The 18480-nt window shown below is 49.9% G+C and overlaps 1 protein-coding gene across 11 annotated transcripts in view; it reads left to right on the top strand.

The window, feature by feature from the left end:
* The window catches only part of AKT2 (AKT serine/threonine kinase 2), a 53789-nt gene that overhangs the window by 19766 nt on the left and 15543 nt on the right, over positions 1–18480 (top strand). For 10 of the 11 annotated variants that reach the window (XM_004060738.5, XM_055369406.2, XM_063701331.1 and 7 more), the window contains 3 exons: positions 180–309; positions 9569–9697; positions 11352–11463. In XM_004060738.5, coding sequence (XP_004060786.2) covers positions 264–309; positions 9569–9697; positions 11352–11463 — 287 coding nt within the window. In that variant the 5' untranslated portion in view covers positions 180–263. The remainder of the gene's footprint in view (positions 1–179; positions 310–9568; positions 9698–11351; positions 11464–18480) is intronic. The other variant, XM_063701336.1, reaches the window with a different exon arrangement.

The following is an 18480-nucleotide window of genomic DNA, read 5'->3' as shown; positions in this document are numbered from 1 at the left end:
ACATTGCCACATCTCTGCTCAGAATGGGTCCTTGAGAGCGGGCTCCACGCCACCCTTGCTGGCCTTACCCTTTGCTGAGTGGGCAGAACAGCCAGAGGGCCTCAGAGCCCGGCGTCCTCAGGGAAGGGGCTGGTGTGGAATCCCCTCCCGCCCTGACCAGCTCCTCTCTTGTCTTGCAGACTGTGCCCTGTCCACGGTGCCTCCTGCATGTCCTGCTGCCCTGAGCTGTCCCGAGCTAGGTGACAGCGTACCACGCTGCCACCATGAACGAGGTGTCTGTCATCAAAGAAGGCTGGCTCCACAAGCGTGGTAAGAGGCCGCTTTTGCCCGCCAGATTCTTTCTCCCACGCTGGCTCCTCCTGGAAGCTGTGCCCTGAGAGGCAGAGGCGGAGGGTCTTACCAGCCTGAGGAGCCAGCATTCCGCAGCCCCAGGCCCACAGCTGCTTATGCCCCCATTTCGTGGACTCCTTCAGTGGTCATCTGGGCAGGAGAGCAGGGATCTGACTGTGCATGAGTGATCTCATTCATAGCCCCATTTTATAGATGAAGAAACTGAGGCCCAGAGAGGGGAAGTCACGTCACTGAACTAACACAGTGAGGCAGTATTCAGCATTCATTCAGTTAGCAAGTATTCATTGACTGTGTGCTGTGCCGGATAGCCCCGGGCTCCGAGACACAGTGGTCCCCTGATGGAGCTTACATTCCAGTGGGGGTGGGGCAGGCAGTAAATAAGTAGACATGGAATGTCGGGGTGGCAAGTGCTGGGGTGAAAAGTGGGAACTGTGAGTGAGGGACAATGGGCTGGGGGCGGGGGGGCATCAAGAGGCTGCCCTGAGGAGACGGCAGTGGTCAGAGGCCTGGAGCCTGGAGGAGGTGAGGCGCTGGCTGGGCAAGGGTGTCCCGGGGAGAGGGACAGCAAGGACAGAGGCTCCCAGGTGGGGATGTGCCTGGTGTTTTCTGGTAACAGCGTGGCTGGAGCAGTGTAAGCTAGGGCGAGCTGGGGGAGGCAAGCAGAGGAGCAACGCGGGGTCCAGCCGTGTCGCGACTGCAGGCCATGGAAAAGGACCTTGGCTTTGGCACTCCAGACGAGAGCAGCCCTGTGATGTCGTGAGCCGATGCGTGGCCTGATCCATTTGTACTAGTGGGAAGCTGAGGTCCCCTTTTAGTGAAGTTATTAGGACAGGGAAGAGACCCTTTTTGACCCCAGGGCTGTTTGTCCCCAAGTGGCTGCCAAGCAAGACTGAGAGGCAGATGGGGAGAAGCGCCACCTGCTGAGAGATGGCTTTGTCCCAGGCCAGCTTCTGTGGGCCTCCCCCTGGAAAGAAGGTCCCCAGGTGTGGCGGTTGGCTGCCCTGTGTGCACTTGCATTCATTCAGCAAACACGTGCTGAGCAGCGCCTGTGGGCCAGGCGCTGTTCTGGGTTCTGGGGTCCAGCAGTGAGCCCGACAGGCAAACATCCCATCCTCGTGTTAGTATCTTGGGCGCTGATAGGGAGGCAGACAGCTCCCAGGCAGACATGCATGTCTCACGGTGGCGCGAGCCATGGAGAAAAAACAAGCAACGTGAGGATGGGAGGGCATGAGGCAGGCAGGGCGGCCAGAGGGGGCTTTGCTGAGAAGGGGGCATCTGAATAAAGGCCTGAAGGAAATCGGGGATTGAGCCTCACAGTTATGCCAGAGGCGACAGCCAGTGAGTCCTGAGGGGGTAAGTGGGCTTGTTCAAAGAGGGGGCAGGAAGCTAGCGCTGCGGGCATCGGGAAGAGCCACGCATCCTGCACTGTACCAGCCTGCAGACGCAGACAGGGAGCAGCGATGAGGGATGGATGCCCCTCCCTGGGAGCAGCCTCCCCACCTGACTGAGCAGAGGAGATTCGTGTCCTGCTGCTCTTTCTGGACAGAGATGGCTTTTAAGGTCCCTTGGCCCAGTCCCCCAGCCTGAGCCTGGAGTCTGGGTTTGTTGATGGAGCTTCCTGAGTCTTGGCAGCTATCAAGGTTCTAACCCTGGTTCTGCTGCTTCCTCTTAGTGCAACTGTGAGCAAGCCATGTCACCTCACTGAGCCTTGGTTTCACATCTATAAAGTGGGTTAACAAGCCAGATCTCTGATGTTGTCAGCTCTACAAGGGTAGGCATTTTCATGAGGCTTCTTCACAGTGGTATCCCCAGCACGTCTAAAAGTGGTGGGCATACAGTAGGCACTCAGTAAATGGTTGTTGAATGAATGGTTGGCGTGGTGTGTGGGTGGTGTGCTGGGGTACACAGGGTCATGGGCTCCTGTCCCGTGGCCTGCACGTGCAGAGGCCATGGCTCATTAGGCTGGACTGTGAGAGCCTTGGGATGGGTGTGGAACTGTTGGAGGGGCAAGAGTTTCTCTCTGGTCTAGGATTACTGATGGCATTAAATGAGTCTTGGCCCCTCTTGGGCCTTCAGTGTCCGCATTCATGTTACAAGGGGCCAGATGACCCAGCCACAGGCCTGCCTCTGTCATCTGGGATGGCCTAGCTCTGACACACCTGTCTCAGGTTTGCACCCTACACACACGCTTGTGCACACCTGCACTCTTGGGCCTTCCCAGTGCCCATCTTTCTGAGTAGCAGCTGGCAGAGGTGGGCAAGGTGAGGTGGGCCCTGCTGACTACGGCTGTTTTGGGACCTGTACCACCCCACCGACCCCCTTGGTGGTTAAAATAATGGCAGTGCTGGTTTACTGAGCACTTACTGTGTGCCAAACACCTGTCTCTGCTCTAGGCAAGCCTGATTTTGTTGAATTTTTATAGATGCCCTGTGGAGCACATGCCACCTTACAGACTGGAAAGCTGAGGTTCAGTAGGAAGAGTGACTTGCTTGAGGTTTCAGCAAGGAGTGGGTAGAGCTGAGGTTGGACTCAGGCCCTCTGACTCCTGAACTAGTGCTCTCAAGGCCTGGCCCACGTGCTGCCTCTCACCCAGCAAGCTGTGCTTAAGGCCAAGGGTGTAGTAATAGTACATCTAATCAGAGTCACTCATGCCATGTGCTGGTCCCACTTCTGACACAGCGGCAGCACACCACCATTAGCAGAGCACCTGCCCTCTGCCACGCCCCATGCTGGGCTCCATCTGCCGGTTGAGAGGCAGACGGTATAGTAGTCAAGATGTGGGCTGTGCTTTCCAATTCTGGCTCTCCCAGGTAACGGCTGGGAAGCTTGGGCAAAGTAATAGGACCGCTCTGTGACTCAGTTTCCCCATTCGCAAAATAGGAATACAATTGTGAGGATATTTTTCTTTCTACCTGTTTTTTTGTCCTTTTTTTTTTTTCATAGATATATGGTCTTGCTATATTGCCCAGGTGGGTCTTGAACTCCTAGCCTCAAGTGAGTCTCCTGTCTTGGCCTCCCAAAGTGCTGGGATTACAGTTGTGAGCCACTGCGTTCAGCTTTTAGGTTTCTTTTCTTAGCTTGTTATCAAAGTATGAAAGGCCACAGATAAATGCCTGGATAATAAACTCGCCCCAATCCCAGTGTACAGTTCAAGAAATAGAATAAGACGGTCCCCGGAAGCTCTTGTGCTCCTCCCAAGCAGTTACCACTCTCCTAACCTCCAGTAACGCAGATGAGGTTTTTTTTAGTTTTTATCCTTTAAAAAAAAAAAACGGGGATGAAATTTACATAACGTGAGATTAACCATTTTGAAGTGTATGATTCATTGACCTTTAGTATATCACAATGTTGTGTAACCACTACCTCTATCTAGTTTCAAAACCTTTTCATTACCCCAAAATAAAACTTTGTACCCATTAAGCAGTTTTTGTATCCTATGTCTTAGTTCATTCTGTGCTGCTATAACACATTACCCGAGACTGGGTAATTTATAATGAACAGAAACTTATTTCTTACTGTTCTGGAGGTAGGGAAGTCCGAGATTCAGGGTTGGCATCTTCTTGTCGCATGTCCCGTGGTGAAAGGGGAAGGGTGAGAGAGAACAAGACAGGGCTGAACTTGTCTTGTTTTTTTTTTTTTTGAGATGGAGTCTTGCTCTGTCGCCCAGGCTGGAGTGCAGTGGCACGATCTCGGCTCACTGCAACCTCTGCCTCCTTGGTTCAAGGAATTCTCCTGCTTCAGCCTCCTGAGTAGCTGGGATTACAGGCGTGTGCCACCATGCTTGGCTAATTTTTGTATTATTGGTAGAGACGGGGTTTCACCATGTCTGCCAGGCTGGTCTTGAACTCCTGACCTCAGGTGATCCACCTGCCTTGGCCTCCCAAAGTGCTGGGATTACAGGCGTGAGCCATTGCGCCCGGCCGAACTCGTCCTTTTATAAAGAACCCACTCTGTGATAATGTCATTAATCCATTCATGAGGGTGGTGCTCCCTTGACCCAAATACCTCCCATGAGGCTGCATTGGGGATCAAGTTTCCAACACACGAACTTTGGGGGACAATTCAATTCATAGCACCCCCTGTCTCCTGGTGTCTGCTAACCACCAGTTTACTTTCTGTCTCTATGAATTTACCTACTCTGGACATTTCATGTAAATGGAATCATGTGGCCTTTTGTGACTGGCTTCTTTAACTTAGCAAGATGGTTTTTTGTTTTGAATCAGGGTCTTGGGCTATCGCCCAGGCTGCAGTGCAGTGGTGGGACCTTGGCTCATGGCTCACTGCAGCCTCAACCTCCTGGTCTCAAGTGATCCTCCTGCCTCAGCCTCCAGAGTAGCTGGGACTACAGGCAGGTGCCACCACACTTGGCTAAGCTTAATGTTTTTGAGGTTCCTCTATGTAGTAGCGTATATCAATATGTGATTCCTTCTTATGGATGAATAATCTCTATGTTGTAGATGTATCACATTTTGTTATCTGTTAATTTGTTGATGGACATTGGGGTGATATATTCTTTTTTTTTTTTTTTTTTTTTTTTTTCTGAGATGGAGTCTCACTCTGTCACCAGGCTGGAGTGCAGTGGCGTGATCTCGGCTCACTGCAGCCTCCGCCTCCTGGGTTCAAGTGATTCTCCTGCCTCAGCCTCCTGAGTAGCTGGGACTACAGGTGTGCGCCACCACACCTGGCTAATTTTTCTATTTTTAGTAGAGATGGGGTTTCACCATATTGGCCAGGATGGTCTTTATCTCTTGACCTTGTGATCCGCCCACCTCGGCCTCCCAAAGTGCTGGGATTACAGGCGTGAGCCACCGTGCCCGGCCTCGGGGTGATATATTCTATATTTAACTTTCTGAAGAAGCAGCTGCACCATTTTACATTCCCACCAGCAGTGCATGAGGGTGTCAGTTTATATGCTTGCCAACACTTGTTTTTTTTTCATTACAGCCATCCTTGGGCATGTAAAGTTGTACCTCATTGTGTGTGGGGGTTTTTTTGTTTTTGTTTTGTTTTGTTTTGTTTTGTTTTTTTGAGACAGAGTCTTGCTCTGTCTCCCAGGCTGGAGTGCAGTGGCACGATCTCAGCTCACTGTAACCTCCACCTCCTGGGTTCACATGATTCTCAGGCCTCAGCCTCCCAAGCACTGGGACTATAGGCATGTGCCACCACGCCTGGCTAATTTTTGTATTTTTAGTAGAGATGGGGTTTGATCATGTTGGCCAGGCTGGTTTTGAACTCCTGACCTCAAGTGATCCGCCTGCCTCGACTTCCCAAAGTGCCGGGATTACAGGTGTGAGCTACCGCGCCTGGCCTTCATCGTGATTTTGATTTATGTTTGCCAGATGACTAATGATGCTGAACATCTTTTCATCTTTCTGTTGACCATTCGTGTATCTTTGGAGGAATATCTCTTTGAGTCCTTTGCTCATTTTAAAATCAGGCAGTTTGTCTTTTTGTTGTTGCATTGTAAGAGTTCTTTATGTGTTCTGGTTAATAGACCCTTATTAGATTTCCAAGTATTTCCACCCATTCTGTAGGTTATCTTTTTACTTTCTTGACAGTGTCCTTTCATGCACAAAGGTTTTTAATTTTGATGAGTTCCCTTGAAGTTTTTCTTTTTGTTGCTTGTGCATTTGGTGTCATCTAAGAATTCATTGCCAAATTCAAAGTAATGAGATTTACTCATGTATTCTTAGACTTTTTTTGTAGTTTTAGCTCTTATATTCAGGTCAATTCATTTTGAGTTTATTTTTGTATATGGTTTATAGTGTGAAGTAGGATATCACAAAAGAATGTGATATCCATTCTTTTGAATGTGGATATCCAGTTGCCTCAGTTTCTTCATCTGCAAAATAGGGATAAGATTGTGAGGATAGGCTACTCTGGGCACATTGCCTATGGGTCACTGTTCCCTGCTCTGCAAGGAACAGTATTTAAATTAACAAAAAAAATTATAAGGATATTTTTTCTTGTAGGTTTCTTTTCTTTCGTTTTGAAAAAATATGGTCTCTTTGTTGAAGAAACTGTTCTTTCCCCATTGAATGATATTGGCACCTGTGTTGAAAATCAGTTGAATGTAGATATTTGGGTTTATTTTTTGGCTCTGAATTCTCTTCCATTGGTCTGTATGTCTGTCCTGTATAAACTGTACTGTTTTGATTACTATAGCTTTGTATAGTAAAGTTTGAAATTGGAAAGTATTTAACTTTATTCTTCTTTTTCAATATTATTTTGGCTCTTTGGGGCCCTTTGAAATTCCATGTGAATGTGAGGATTGGCTTTTCTATTTCTGAAAAAAGAAAAAGCCTTTTGGAATTTTGATAGGGATTGCATTGAATCTGTATATTGCTTTGGGTAGTATTGCCATCTTAACAATATTGTCTTCTAATCCATGAACACAGGATATCTTTGCATTTATGTAGATCTCTAATTTCTTTAAACAATGTTTTGTAGTATACAAGCCCTTCACCCCCTTGGTTAAGTATTTTTTTGGAGGCTTTTGTAAATGCTTTTTTTTTTTTTTTTTTTTTTTTTTTTAAGAGCTAGGGTCTTGCTCTGTCACTGGGCTGGATTGCAGTGGCACCATCATAGCTTCAATTTCTTAAGCTCAGGTGATTCTCCCATTTCGGCCTCCTGAGTAGCTGGGACTTCAGGCACACGCAACCACTCCTGGCTAATTAAAAAACATTTTTTGTGGAGACCGGATCTCACTGTGTTGCCCAGGCTGGTCTCAAACTCCAGACTTAAGCCCGCCTCAGCCTCCCAAAGTGCTAGGATTTTACAGGTGGGAGCCACTGTGCTGGTGTTTAATAGCCATGTTGATGTCCAAAACACCAAAAGCAATGGCAACAAAAGACAAAATTGACAAATGGGATCTAATTAAACTAAAGAGCTTCTGCACAGCAAAAGAAACTACCATCAGAGTGAACAGGCAACCTACAACATGGGAGAAAATTTTCGCAACCTACTCATCTGACAAAGGGCTAATATCCAGAATCTACAATGAACTCAAACAAATTTACAAGAAAAAAACAAACAACCCCATCAAAAAGTGGGCGAAGGACATGAACAGACACTTCACAAAAGAAGACATTTATGCAGCCAAAAAACACATGAAAAAATGCTCATCATCACTGGCCATCAGAGAAATGCAAATCAAAACCACTATGAGATATCATCTCACACCAGTTAGAATGGCAATCATTAAAAAGTCAGGAAACAACAGGTGCTGGAGAGGATGTGGAGAAATAGGAACACTTTTACACTGTTGGTGGGACTGTAAACTAGTTCAACCATTGTGGAAGTCAGTGTGGCGATTCCTCAGGGATCTAGAACTAGAAATACCATTTGACCCAGCCATCCCATTACTGGGTATATACCCAAAGGACTATAAATCATGCTGCTATAAAGACACATGCACACGTATGTTTATTGCGGCATTATTCACAATAGCAAAGACTTGGAACCAACCCAAATGTCCAACAATGATAGACTGGATTAAGAAAATGTGGCACATATACACCATGGAATACTATGCAGCCATAAAAAATGATGAGTTCATGTCCTTTGTAGGGACATGGATGAAACTGGAAACCATCATTCTCAGTAAACTATCGCAAGAACAAAAAACCAAACACCGCATATTCTCACTCATAGGTGGGAATTGAACAATGAGATCACATGGACACAGGAAGGGGAATATCACACTCTGGGGACTGTTGTGGGGTGGGGGGAGCGGGGAGGGATAGCATTGGGAGATACACCTAATGCTAGATGACGAGTTAGTGGGTGCAGCACACCAGAATGGCACATGTATACATATGTAACTAACCTGCACAATGTGCACATGTACCCTAAAACTTAAAGTATAATAAAAGAAAAAAAAAAGATAATAGCCATGTTGAGATGAAATTGATGTACTACATGATTCATCCATTTAAAGCATACAGTTCAGTTGGTTTTAGTATATTCAGAGTTGTGCATCCATCACCATACTCAGGTTTTTTTTTTTTTTTTTTTTTTTTTTTTTTTTGAGACGGAGTTTCGCTCTTGTTGCCCAGGCTGGAGTGCAATGGTGTGATCTCGGCTCACGGCAACCTCTGCCTCCCAGGTTCAAGGAGTCTCCTGCCTCAGCCTCCCAAGTAGTGGGATTATAGGCATGCACCACCATGCCTGGCTAATTTTGTATTTTTAGCAGAGATGGGGTTTCTCCATGTTGGTCAGGCTGGTCTCCAACTCCTGACCTCAGGTGATCTGCTCGCCTCGGCCTCCCAAAGTGCTGGGATTACAGGTGTGCGCCACCGTGCCGGGCCCTACTTTTCATCTCTGTAGATTTGCCTGTTCTGGGCCTTCTATATAAATGGAGTCATAATGATACGTGGTCCTTTGTGACTGGCTTCTTTCACTTAGCATAAGTTACGGTTCCTCCACATGGCAGCATGTCTCAGTACTTCGTTTCTTTTTATGACTGAATAGTTTTCCGTTGTATGAATCTGCTACATTTTGTTTATCCATTTGTTGTTGATGGCCATTCGGGTTGTTTCCACTTGATGGCTGTTATGAATAGTGCTGTTGAGGACATTTGTGTGTAAGTTTTTGTGTGGATGTGTTTCACCATCTCCTTTTAATCCTTAGCAGGTCTCTGAGGAGTGGGTTCGTGTGTGTGTGTGTGTGTGTGTGTGTGTGTCTGTGCACGTGTAGGGTGCTTGGATATTCATGGTGAAGAACAGTTGGAAAGAGTCAAGGGGCGTTGGGAGGGTGTGGCAGCAGTGCCACCCTGCCTGGCACAGAAGTGTTTTGGCATTGGAGCTACCTGCACAGCTGTATTGGTGAATCCCAGCCCATGGGATTTGGCCTTACAGGGCCACAGGGCATGTGTGTTTGGAAGCCTGGGCCTCCCCTGGGACTAGGCCAGGAGCTGGCACAGACAGCTTGCTCCTGGCCACACGCTGAGGCAACTGGTGCCCCAGGGCACTGCTGCTGGCACCTTCCTGCCAGGCATGACCTGTGGATCACCCGGGCTCAGCCCAGTGCCCCAGTCTGCGTCAGCAGGGGCCACCTGGAGGGCTCCTCCGGGAGAGGCATTCTCGTGTGTCCCCCGCACCTCCCCGCCGCTTGGTACCCCTTGTGAGTCACCATCACACTGGGCCTCCTGCCGCCTACCTGGGACATCACTCAACCTTGTCCTAACCTCTCTCCCTCCCTTCCTGCCTCATTTCAGGTGAATACATCAAGACCTGGAGGCCACGATACTTCCTGCTGAAGAGCGACGGCTCCTTCATTGGGTACAAGGAGAGGCCCGAGGCCCCTGATCAGACTCTACCCCCCTTAAACAACTTCTCCGTAGCAGGTGTGTCTTGGGATGAGTGGGTCAGTGTTCTGGTGCTCACAGGATGGCTGGCAGGTCTTAGGGGCTTGTGGGACTTGGTCATTGAGCCATGGGCCTGTCCTGGGCCTGCTTGCCCTTGGATCTGTTTTCACCCTTCCCCTGCTCTCCCTCCTTGTTAGCTGGCCAGGCGGGGCTGTCCTGCGGGGAGATGCAGAGTGGGAGGGAGGGAGAAGCCAGGGCATTTGCCCACACCCAGCCCCATGCATTGCCTCCTTGTGGTTCCAGCTTCTGTCAGCCAGGCCTTGGAGTCCCCAGCTGGTGGCAGGTGCCTCCCATCCTGTGCTTTGGTAACAGCCTCCATCCTCTGTCCCTCGGACATAGAGGGGTCACAGCTTCCCACTCAGCTGGTCACAGGGCTGGCCTCGCGTCCTCTGTCCCTCTGTGATACCCAAAGGGATGTCTTCCAGCCAGACCCTGGCAGTGAAGTTTCACAAGCCCCAAGCTCTTGACTGAGCCTTGGAGAATATGGTGCTGTCCACATCGCTGCCCCTTTCCGCCGCCTTCCTTCCTTGCTGACCTGATGGGTCACCATGTCCTGTTGTTCTGCCTGCTAAGAACATTACAGAGGCACCCCCATCTCCACCGCCAGTGCCTTAGCTCAGACCACTATCCTCTCCTGCCATGCTCTGGAACCCAGTCCCCGTCCCACGCTGCTCTGCATGAAGCCTTTTCCTGATTGCTCTCCACGTGTGCTGGTGACCCTGACACATCTGTTCCCAACCTCAGTGTCTCACTAGAACTCCCAGCCTGTCCCAGGCTGCTCCTTGGACACATCTCCCCAAGTGTCTTCAAGGTCCCTCATATGTGCCACATCCCAACCTGACCTTCAGGCCTCTCCCAGCTCTATTCCTGTCTCCGTCTCAGGGACAGCAGGCCGAGAGGCCTGGGCCTGGTCCTCAGTGCCCTCTCCCCATGGCCTGTCTGCAGGGCTCCACTCTGGTGTGGCCCCATCCTCCCTAGCTGGCTCCCCACCTCCCTGGCCTTCCAACCTCCAGCCTCACCCTCTACATGGCAGCCAGAGGGATCAGTCTCAGTCTGTTTGTGTCTCTTCCCTATCTAAAGCCTTCTGTGGCTCCCTGCTGCCCTGAGGACAAAGTCCAGATTCTTTCCCATGGCCTCCAAAGCCCTGCCTGGCTGGCCCCAGCCCACCTCTCCAGGGCTGTCTCTCACTTACTCCTCCTCACCCTTGGAGCAGAATTGGCCACCCCCTGAGGATGTTGAACCTCCTCTCACCTCTGAGCGTCTGTTCTCTGTGTACCCTCTAAGTTCCCTTTTCCTTCAGGGCTTAGTTCAGAGAAGCTGCTTCCTCTGGGAAGCCCCCCCACCCCCCAGGCTGGGTTGGATGCTACCTCTGAGCTTCTGCACACCTCTAGGCTTGTCCCCATGGAGCCATCACTCTCTGGTGGGCTTCTCTCCTTCCACACACACACACACACACACACACACTAGACCCTGAGCCCTGTGAGAACAGGACCAGGGCTGTCTCAGTCCCTAGAGTGTCCCCAGCACCATCTAGCATGGGGCTAGGCCTGTGGGAGGTGGCTCGGGCACTTTGGGCTGCAGGCTAGCAGGGCTATCCCCTCAGCCCCCTGCTGTCTGTTCCCTCTACCTGCAGAATGCCAGCTGATGAAGACCGAGAGGCCGCGACCCAACACCTTTGTCATACGTTGCCTGCAGTGGACCACAGTCATCGAGAGGACCTTCCACGTGGATTCTCCAGACGAGAGGTCAGTCTGGGCCTCTGTGTGGCTGCCCTTGAGAGGGAGCAAGCCTGGTGTGAGGAGAAAAGGTACAGCTGGAGAGATTTTCCCTGGGACCCTACATAGGGGTTTCCTATCTGCGCTTCTGGTTGGGGGTCTCCCCAGCTGGGGCTGAGAAGAGCTGGGGTTCTTAGTCTGAAGACCCTACTCTGCCCTTTGACTTGCGGGTGCATCGGAATCACAGGCAGAGCTCGTGAAATGTCTAGACCGCTGGGCCTCGCCTCAAGACCTGTGACTACCTGGAGATCTGCCCAGGGTCAGGGAGCTACATTCTTTTTTTTTTTTTTCTGAAATGGAGTTTCGCTCTTGTTGCCCAAGTTGGAATGCAGTGGCATGATCTTGGCTCACTGCAACCTCCATCTCCTGGGTTCAAGCGATTTTCCTGCCTCAGCCTCCCGAGTAGCTGGGATTACAGGCGTGTGCCACCATGCCCGGCTTAGTTTTTGTATTTTTAGTAGAAAAGGGGCTTCTCCATATTAGCCAGGCTGGTCTCAAACTCCTGACCTCAGGTGATCCGCCTGCCTCGGCCTCCCAAAGTGCTGGGATTACAGGTGCAAGCCACCACACCTGACCCTTTTTTTTTTTTTTTTTTTTTTGAGACAGAGTCTTGCTCTGTTGCCCAGGCTGGAGTGTAGTGGCGCCATCTCAGTTTACTGCAACCTCCGCCTCCCAGGTTCAAGTGATTCTCCTGCCTCAGCCTCCCAAGTAGCTGGGATTACAGGCACGTGCCACCACATCTGGCTAATTTTTGTATTTTTAGTAGAGACAGGGTTTCGCCATGTTGGCCACACTGGTCTGGAACTTTTGGCCTTAGGTGATCTCCCTCGGCCTCCAAAGTGCTGGGATTACAGGCGTGAGCCACCCTGCCCGGCAGGACCTACATTCTTAATGAGCATCTCTATTGATTTTGAGGCAGGTGGTCCAGAGAGTCATTTTAAAAAGATCAATTTAGTAATCAGAAGAGATGATAAAGACTCATCTATTTCAAAATTGAAACAGTATAAGGAGGTGTCTAGTGGGAGCTTCCCCTACCCTGCCCTTTCCGTCCACCTCCCTGCCCCCCAGTTAATCACTGTTCTTAGGTGCCCTCGAAGAGCAGAGGGAGACCTTTGTGCCTGGCTGCCTTTTTTTTTTTTTTTAAATACAAAAGGTAGCATTGTACATGCTTCTGGACTTGCTTTTTCCCTTAGTGTACCTTGGGGAATTTGCCTTGATATATGGAGAGATGCAGCTGCTTTGTTTCATGTTTTGCTTTCTTTTTTTTTTTTTTTTTTTTTTGGACAGTTGGACATGCGTGTCCCAAGTGTGTTTATTTAGCCGTTCTTTATTGTGATGACTGGGGTTGTTTCCAGCCTTTGGCTCATTATAAGGAATGCTGCAGTGAAATAGCCGTGTCTGTCTCGTTTGATGTGTGCACAGGTAGACCTGTGTGACGAGTGCTTAGGTGCAGGATTGCCGAGGCACAGGGAAAATAAGTTTGTGGTTTTGCGATGTTTCCATTAGGCGATGTCTGAGAGTGCCCCCATGGCCTTGTGTTTTCAAACATTTGGATTTGTACCGGTCTGAGCAGTGGAAAAATTCAGCACCTCGGGGTGTTTAACTTTCCTTTCTTTCTCTGTGGATGAGTTTGACCCTCAAGGGCCGTGTGAATTCCTATTCTGAACTGTCTATATTGTCTGTCTATTTTTCTGTTGGGTAGTTGGTCTTTTTCTTATTTATGTATTAGCTCTTTATAGATTAAGGAGCTTTGCCCTTTGTAATCAGTGGGAAATGTTTCTTTTTCCCACTTTGTCCTTTTGGGCCTCACTTTGAGAAACAGTCTTCTAGCTTATCTATGGGGTAAGGTTTCAGCCGACCCTCTAGAGAGCCCTAAAATCATGCCGTCCAAGAAAACTTCCGGCCATTGTGGAAATGCCCTTTATCTGCACTGTCCAGTAGGCACCTGTGCCAATTGCCTGTGCCGATTGCCTGTGCTGACTGCTTGTGCCGATTGAGCATTTGAAATACAGCCACCAAGGAATGGATTTTTTCTAGTTTATTTTAATTGATCTAAAGAGCCACATATGGCTAGTGGCTACCTTCTTGGACAGTACAGCTCAGGAACCCACAATATCATGAGACTTGTTACTATAATCTGTACTATAATTATTGTTGCACATCCTCCCAAGGTAAAAAATATACTTGCCCCACTGAGGGGAACAAAATTACCATCTCAAGCCAGCTGAGGTGCTACTCAGTTGAAAACTATGGACCAAAACATGAATGGCCAGTAAAAACAGATCAAGACCAGTGGGTGTATAGGTCCTGGGTGTTGAGCTGGGTTTTGAAGACTGGATAGGAGTTGGCCACGGAGATAGCAAGGAGAAAGTTCAGAAGGGACAGCATATGCAAAGGCCTGGAGGTGAAATAGCTCATGCATTCCAGGGACTACAGGGGGTTCTGTGTCACCAGAGAACCAAGGGGCCAGGAGTGTTGGAAGAGAGGAAGTGGAGGCGCTCGAAGCTGGAGAGCTCAGCCAAGGCCTTGGACTCCAGGTGGAGATCCCCACAGGGCTTGGCAGGTGCTTAGTAAATTGGGGCTTGTCCCAGGGTAGTTACACGATGCAGGGGAATGATAAATAGGAGCGGCTGATGCAGCAGTACCTGGCACATCAGGTACTGACAAGGTGGAGCTGACAAGGTGTTCTAGTAGGCAGGAGAGATGGTCTCGTTTCCATTTTCACAAGACAACATGCCCTTTCCTTTACCAAGATTCTGTAGGCTGGAGAGCCCCACCTGCCTTTTCTTCTTGGTACCTGCTGCTGTTGCCAAAGAGAAAACTGCTGGAACGACTAAGAGACCAGGTCCCAGATTTCTGACCTTAACTATGGGTGGGTGGAGGGGGTGAACCAGAAACCCAGCAAGAGGGAGGCCCCCTCCACTCTGCTCCTGGCTGACTGATGCTGTCCTCACAGCCCTGGCCCACACAGGCTGATGTCAGCTGGCCTCTCTTAAGCCTGGGGAGGGAGGCAGGGGTTGCAGGGCAGGTGGGTGCCAGTCGGTGACTGCTTGTTGGCTAGGTGCTGCAGCGCCTCCTCACTGGGCTCCTGGTTGCCTCTCCAGCTGGAGAGACCCTCCTCCCTGTCCCCCACTTCACTGCAGACGTGTTTCACATGGAGAAAAGTTGAAAGAATAGTATAATGAATGGACGTCCACGCGCCCCACTCCTAGACTCTGCAGTCCCGCATTCACCGTGTCTGCTTCATCTGGTTGTGTTTTATGCGGAACTTGAACTTGTGTTCATACTTAGTGACATTCTTAGTGTTTCAGCAGGCATCTCCTAGGAATAAGGACTTTCTCCTACAGAATCATGATGCTGTCACACCTGAGATGATTATAATCTTTGTTTACTAGTAACTTCTCCTTATCCATGCCGTACTTGAATTTCTTTAGTTACCTTTTGAAGGATATGCAACCTTTAGAACATTGTTTTAAAACCAGTATTCATTCAAGGTACATGTGTCTTTGACTTGTTTTATTTAATCTAGTTCAGCCCTTTGTCTTTTTTTTCCTCCCCAAGACATTGATTATTTATTTATTTATTTATTTTTTTGACAAGCCAGGCTAGTTTTGTAGAATGTCACACCTTCTGGGTGTGTCATATTATTGCCTTTTGGTGTTGTTTACTTTTGTTCCCCATGTTTGTATTTCTTGTAAACTAGAATTAGGCCTGGAGCAGGGTTGGCAAACTATGGCCCTGCCTTCCATTTTTGTAAATAAAGTTTTATTGGAACATGACCATGTCCATTTGTTCATGAATAGTCTGGCTGCTTTTGGCTTACTGTGGCTGGGTTAAGTAGTTGTGACAAAGACTGTCTTGCAAAGCCTAAAAAATTTAATAATTGGCCCTTTTAAAATTTTAATTAAAATTTTTTAAATTTAAAACTTTTTTTTTAGAGACAAGTTCTTGCTCTCTTGCCCAGGCTGGAGTGCAGCGGTGCAATCATAGCTCACTGCAGTCTCAAACTCCTGAGCTTAATCCATCCTTATGCCTCAGGATCCCGAGTAGCTGGGACTAAAGGTGTGCACCACCATGCCTGGCGAATTTTTAAATTTTTTTGTGGAGACAGAGTCTTGCTATGTTGTCCAGGCCGGTCTGGAACTCCTGGTCTCAAGCAGTCCTCCCTCCTCGACCTCCCAAAGTGCTGGGATTATAGGCACAAACCACCACACCCAGCTTTCTGGTCCTTGATGGAAAAAGTTTGCAGACCCCTCGTCTTGGCAGGCAAGAATACTTAATAGTGCATCAGGTGAGTATGATCTTTTTGTTGTTGTTTTGATGGGGTCTCTGTTGCCCAGGCTGCAGTGCAGTGGCAGAATCACGACTTACTGCAGCTTCAATCTCCCGGATTTAGGTGATCCTCCCACCCCAGCCTCCGTAGTAGCTAGAACTACAGGCGCCTGCCACCACACCAGGCTAATTTTTGTATTTTTTGTAGAGATGGGGTTTCACCATGTTGCCCAGGCTGGTCTTGAACTCCTGGGCTCAAGTGATCTGCCCATCTTAACCTCCCAGAGTGCTAAGATTACAGCCATGAGCCACTGTGCCTGGCCATGTGTGATCTTTTTGACGTAAATCTTTCTTTCTTTTTTTTTAGACAGAGTTTCACTCTTGTGGCCCAGGCTGGAGTACAGTGGCGCAATCTTGGCTCACTGCAACATCTTCCTCCTGGGTTCAAGTGATTCTCACGCCTCAGCCTCCTGAGTAGCTGGGATTACAGGCACGCGCCACCATGCCTAGCTCATTTTGTATTTTTAGTAGAGATGGGGTTTCTCTCATGTTGGTCAGGCTGGTCTCGAACTCCTGACCTCAGGTGATCTGCCCGCCTCGGCCTCCCAAAATGCTGGGATTACAAGCGTGAGCCACCGTGCCTGGCCTTGATGTAAATCTTATCATGTATTTTCTCTGCTTAGAACTCTGAATGGCTTTCACTCCCACTCAGAGTAAACTCCAAGGTCCGTGCTGTGTCCTGCAGAGTCCTGTATGATCCAGCGACCTCTCCAGAAGCATTTCCTACCACAAGCACCCTCACTTAGCCACGTGTCTCCTTGCTGTTCCTTAAACATGCCTAGCACATCTCTTGCCCGAGGGCCTCAGCGCTTGCTGTCGCGTTTGTCTAAGGCCTTCTTCCCTGAGATGCCATCACAGCTCTCCCCGACTCCACGAGGTCTCTGCCCCAGTGTTGCCGCCCCAGTGCGTCCTGCCCTGCCTCCCTTCGCTGTCTTGCCCTTCCCCAGCTGTGCTTTTCTTCATAGCACCTGTCCACCAAGTGGGACATTTATATTTATGTATGTATCTGGCACACAAATGGGTGTTCAGTAAATGTTTGTTGGATAAATAAAAAATAAATTCTCTGAGCTAGATCCTGTTCCGAGGACTTTTCATATATTAATTTATTTTCTCCTCACAAGGCAGACTATCTGTGCACAGGGAGGGCCCCAGATGACCTCCAGCTGTAAATGCCCCTCTAGGTCGGGGAGGTGATGGTTAGGGGAGAGTCCCTACAGTCAGCCGTCACTCCTGAAGTGAGGACGGGCTTGTGCATGAAGGACAGCCCTGCCACCTCTGCTTCGCCGAGCTTCTCTCTGGGGTGCCCCGCAGGATGGCCCAGGGCTGGGGTCCAGGCCCTGGATTCAGGCCAGCTGCCATGTCTCTCCCTCAGTGGGGCTCAGTTCCCTGGCTGTCATGAGGTGCAGAGGAGGAAGTAAACGTGAAGGCACTGGCGCAGGACCTGCCCATGGCAGCTTTGGCACACGCAGCACTGGTACCTTTCTTACCTCTGTCTCCTCTGCCACCAGCATCTCTTTCCTGGAGGATGCCGGGGTATCCTCTCACTGCCCCCAGTCCATAGCCCACACAGCAGCTACTGACTTAAAACAGAAATTTGGAGCCTGCTCCCCCCTGACTAAAACCCTTCAGCGACTTCCTGTGGTGCTGAGGATAAGACCCAGATCTCTAACATGGTGGCACGTAGAGGCCGGAGCGGTCTGGGCATGCTCTCCTGCCTGTCCTCATCTCCTCCACTCCTCCCTGTCCTCATCTCCTCCACTCCTCCCTGTCCTCATCTCCTCCACTCCTCCCTGTCCTCATCTCCTCCACTCCTCCCTGTCCTCATCTCCTCCACTCCTCCCTGTCCTCATCTCCTGCACTCCTCTCTGTCCTCATCTCTTCCACTCCTCTCTGTTGGCTCCAGCCATTCTGGCACCTGTGTGCCTTCCACAGACACCCCAGCTTGCTCCTGCCCTGGGGTCTTTGCCACGCCGTTCCCTCTGCCTGGGTTCCTTTCCCTCCCAATCCCCTGCCTCCTTCCCTCCATTTCATTTATTTCATAGCTGTGTGCCAAGGGCCTGTTCTAGGCACTGGGGATGGCCATTGTTCAGGTCCTGGTTTAAACGTCATCTCCTCAGGCCTCCCCTGGCTGCCCTCTGAGAAGGAGTCTCCCTGTTTGGCCCCCGCCTTGGAGCTTCTACACACTTGTCCTCCCCTTGAGGTCAGGAGCCCTGATGGGCTTGTCCCCTGCTGCATCCGCAGTGCCCTGAACAAGCCTGGTGCACAGAAATGTTCCACATTTGCAGGCCGGCTGGGTGAACTCTCATGACAGCCTTCTGAGACCTCACTGTGCTGGGCACCGCTCTCAGCACTTTATGTCTAGTGTCTCATTTCACCCTGATAGGACCCTCTAGTGCCTCACCCACCGAGGCACAGGACGGGCATACAACCTGCCCAGTGTTGCCTGCAGGAAGGGGCAGAGCTGGGATCCACGTCCAGGCCATCCCCCAGAGCCTGTCCTCTCACCCACTGTGAGGTCCCCAGCTGGTACGGAAGGCAGGCAGCGCATTGGGTGGCAATGACCCCACAGCTCCTGGCCCAGAGCCTGTGCTTGCCCTGTACTGTGCCCTTCCCAGTGTTGGTATGGCGAACGTGGCTCCCCCATGTCCCTCCCCT

The sequence above is a fragment of the Gorilla gorilla genome, chromosome 20, assembly GCF_029281585.2.
Source record: "Gorilla gorilla gorilla isolate KB3781 chromosome 20, NHGRI_mGorGor1-v2.1_pri, whole genome shotgun sequence".
In the NCBI taxonomy this organism is placed as follows: domain Eukaryota; kingdom Metazoa; phylum Chordata; class Mammalia; order Primates; family Hominidae; genus Gorilla; species Gorilla gorilla.
This window is presented reverse-complemented; position numbering and strand designations above follow the sequence as displayed.